The sequence below is a fragment of the Seriola lalandi genome, unplaced genomic scaffold (genome assembly GCF_002814215.2).
Source record: "Seriola lalandi dorsalis isolate HSWRI2012SDOR001 ecotype SW California unplaced genomic scaffold, Sedor1 jcf7180002054887, whole genome shotgun sequence".
In the NCBI taxonomy this organism is placed as follows: Eukaryota; Metazoa; Chordata; class Actinopteri; order Carangiformes; family Carangidae; genus Seriola; species Seriola lalandi.
The window spans coordinates 58345-61310 of record NW_019525439.1 but is presented as its reverse complement, the minus strand read 5'-3'; the positions used below and the strand labels follow the sequence as shown (position 1 = coordinate 61310).

General features: G+C 44.6%; 2 protein-coding genes across 2 annotated transcripts in view; one reads left to right on the top strand and one right to left on the bottom strand.

Annotated features, from left to right (window-relative positions):
* LOC111671848 (uncharacterized) overlaps positions 1-2966 on the top strand; it is a gene marked incomplete at its 3' end in the record, with an annotated part of 39687 nt that overhangs the window by 25710 nt on the left and 11011 nt on the right. The window lies entirely within an intron of this gene.
* LOC111671858 (trace amine-associated receptor 1-like) lies at positions 38-1346 on the bottom strand. Its single transcript, XM_023429084.2, has one exon. It carries the CDS (start codon positions 1217-1219, stop codon positions 221-223), a length of 999 nt encoding a protein of 332 aa, XP_023284852.2. The 5' UTR covers positions 1220-1346; the 3' UTR covers positions 38-220.

Sequence of the window (2966 nt, the reverse complement as noted above, 5' to 3'; positions counted from 1 at the left end):
ACAGCATAGCTTAGCTCCTTTCACTGGGGGGGGGGGGGCAGGCTGTCCTCCCTCAGATCAACCCCAAAAGCTGACCAAAAGTACTGATACTCCTGGACCCCCTGAACGTTGCTCTTTACCACTGACCCCTTAACACATCAAGTGATGGGAAATGGCACATTTTTCAAAAACTATGTCTGTGAATTAAAATCCGCCTCTGAGACTTCTGTTCTGCATCAGTTTATGTGAAAAGCGTCGTCTCTGAAATGTCGGATTTAAAGACTGTACCTGAGGTGAATAAACGCAACGCCTTCCTGAACCAGCTATAGAAGAAGGCGTATATCAAAGGGTTCACAGTGGAATTCAAGTAGCCCACCCACACAAGTGTTTCAAACACCGCTGGTGGTGTTGAGTAACTGATGAAAGGATCAATGATGTTACAGACAAAAAAAGGAGTCCAGAAGGAAAGAAACGCCCCCATTATGATAGCGAGTGTTTTAGTGGCTTTAGTCTGACTCGTGGTCAATGTTCCTGCGTTCTGTATGCTGCGCAGCTGTCTCTGCGCCACCAGGAAGATCTTCAGGTAAACGCCAAGCATTATTATTCCTGGAATGTAAAAGGAAAGAACTGATGAGACTGTACTCGACAGTCCACTCTGAAACAAGACACACCCTCCCTCACAAGCGACATGGTTGTAATAGAACTCCTCCACCCCCCAAATATTTAGCTTCAGAAAAATCATCCCAAAGCCTATGATAGCTGAAACACTCCAGCTGAGCAGAATCATGATCAACACAACGTTCACAGTTACTTTTCTTCTGTATAGCAGAGGCTGACAAACAGCGTAGTGTCGGTCAAGTGATATAAAAGACAGATTCAGAATTGATGCTGTACACAACATGACATCAGAGCTCATGTAGACGTTACAGAAGACGTCACCGAAATACCAGCAAGTCTCAACACACTGAATCATACCGGGAAACATGACCAACACTCCTAGAAGGAGGTCAGACACAGCCAGAGAGGCAATCAGGTAGTTCGTTGGAGTGTGGAGTTGCTTGAAATAGGCGATTGAGACAGTGACCAAAAGGTTTCCACACACTGTCAGGATGACTGTGATGCCCAGAATCATGTAGAGGGTGATGCGTATGGGCAAGGGGTAGATGGTCCTCTGACATGAGACGTTTCTGGACTCGTAGCAGAGCACTGGCTCCATCTGTCCTGAGAGAGACTGAAACATAGTTTAGGTCAGTATTTCTTCCTTTAAAATAAAATGTGCGCTAAGATGGGAATTACCCCAAGATTACTTTGCTAATTTGGCAAAATGTAAATTTTTAATAATTTGCCCAATTAATAAATTGTTATAAGGGTAGCATGGAGAAGGGTGAGGACAACTTAAAACCGTAGTCGAGGCTTGAGTAAAACAGAATTTAATTGCGGTTTCAAAAAGCTAATTCCTAACCTCAGAACACTTTCACCATCCGACTGTGATCGGCTTCTTCACTGACGAGGACCTGGAATGTAAAAGTAAAGAACTGACGAGGTCCAGTGCTGCGATACTGCTGTGATACGTTAAGCTGTCGTGTCCCTCCTCCTTTGTTTCGACTGACTCCCGTAAAGGGACGTTACATTCACCTCTGCATTCGCTGCAATGTTCTTTGCAGCTGGTTTCCACGGTTTCAATTCACGCTGAAATCGTCATACACTCTCTAAACAGTTCTGCAAATCTTACTGTAAACATCACCGCAAAAATGTTAAGGCTGAGATAGAAACTTCTGTTGGAGGTAAATCAGCACAAGCTTCTTTGGTATTTATGCCAGTGATGATTAACACTAGCAATAAATCCTTCAATCGAAATGATTTATTAGGAAGCTCCTCAAAGCATATTCAAACACAGCTGTGCTCTCACACTCACCTTCAGGCAGCGGGACACAAAAGTCTCTTCATGTCGGGGCAGTGAGCTGCGTCTGTCCAAGTCAGAGGTTAAATACTAGACCCTCGGGGGGGAGTAGGGTTGGAAGGTCTGTCCCGGTGGACGGTGTCCAGTAGGAGGAGATGATCCCTTCACAATTCATCACATACAATTATAAGAGTTAAAAGATTAAAAGTGAGTTTTTAAAGTTTAGCCTAAGATTTTAAAAATGACAGGATCTGAAAATATAAAGCAAATGATTCAAATTGTTGACGTCTCAGAGTTATAATCATTATCATTAATTTTAAATGTCATAAAATAAGGGTTTCATCACCACATGGCAGCAGCATGGAAATGCGTCCAGGTTAACAAGTGGTATTTATTTTATATCTGACAACAGACAACATATTCCTTAGCAATAGAAATTTTCTTAAGAAATCATCAGCTTTTCAGGGCGTCCCGATGGTCGATTCGTTAGGGCGCATACCGTATGGGCAAAGTGAGTCCTGAGGACCAGGTCCCCGGTTCGACTTCCAACAAGTCGGAGCCTTCACTGCAGGTCTCTTCCCCCGACTCTCTCTCCTGTATTTCCAGTCTCTCCCCGCTTTCCGTGTCAAATAAAGGCATAAAAATACCATCTGTGTTGTACAACACATAGTCAAACAACATGGGTCCTGACACTGTGTTGATGGTGGTCTGTGGTCTAATGGTCCTGTGTGACCGATGTCCTGACCTAATGTGGACCCACTGGAACTGTCAGTGTCCCTTCTCTTAGCTATCTGTTCCTCATCAGTCACCTTAGTGGTTAGTCCTGAAGAGTCATGTGGTGACATGACACTTTCTAGTCTTGGTCTTAGCTGATCATCATGTGTCCTGGAGACAGTCTCTGTGTAGGATACTGGACCCGTCTGTTGAAGGAATCCACTTTAGTCCTGCAGACACTGGTTCATCTATAGTAAACCCTCTAACCAGTGGCGATCCTGGACTCTGGGGCTCCAGGCAAACTGTAGCCCAGTGGTTCCCAACCTGTGGGCCGATGATGACAGATGGTGAATCTACAAGTGACCCCCCCCCC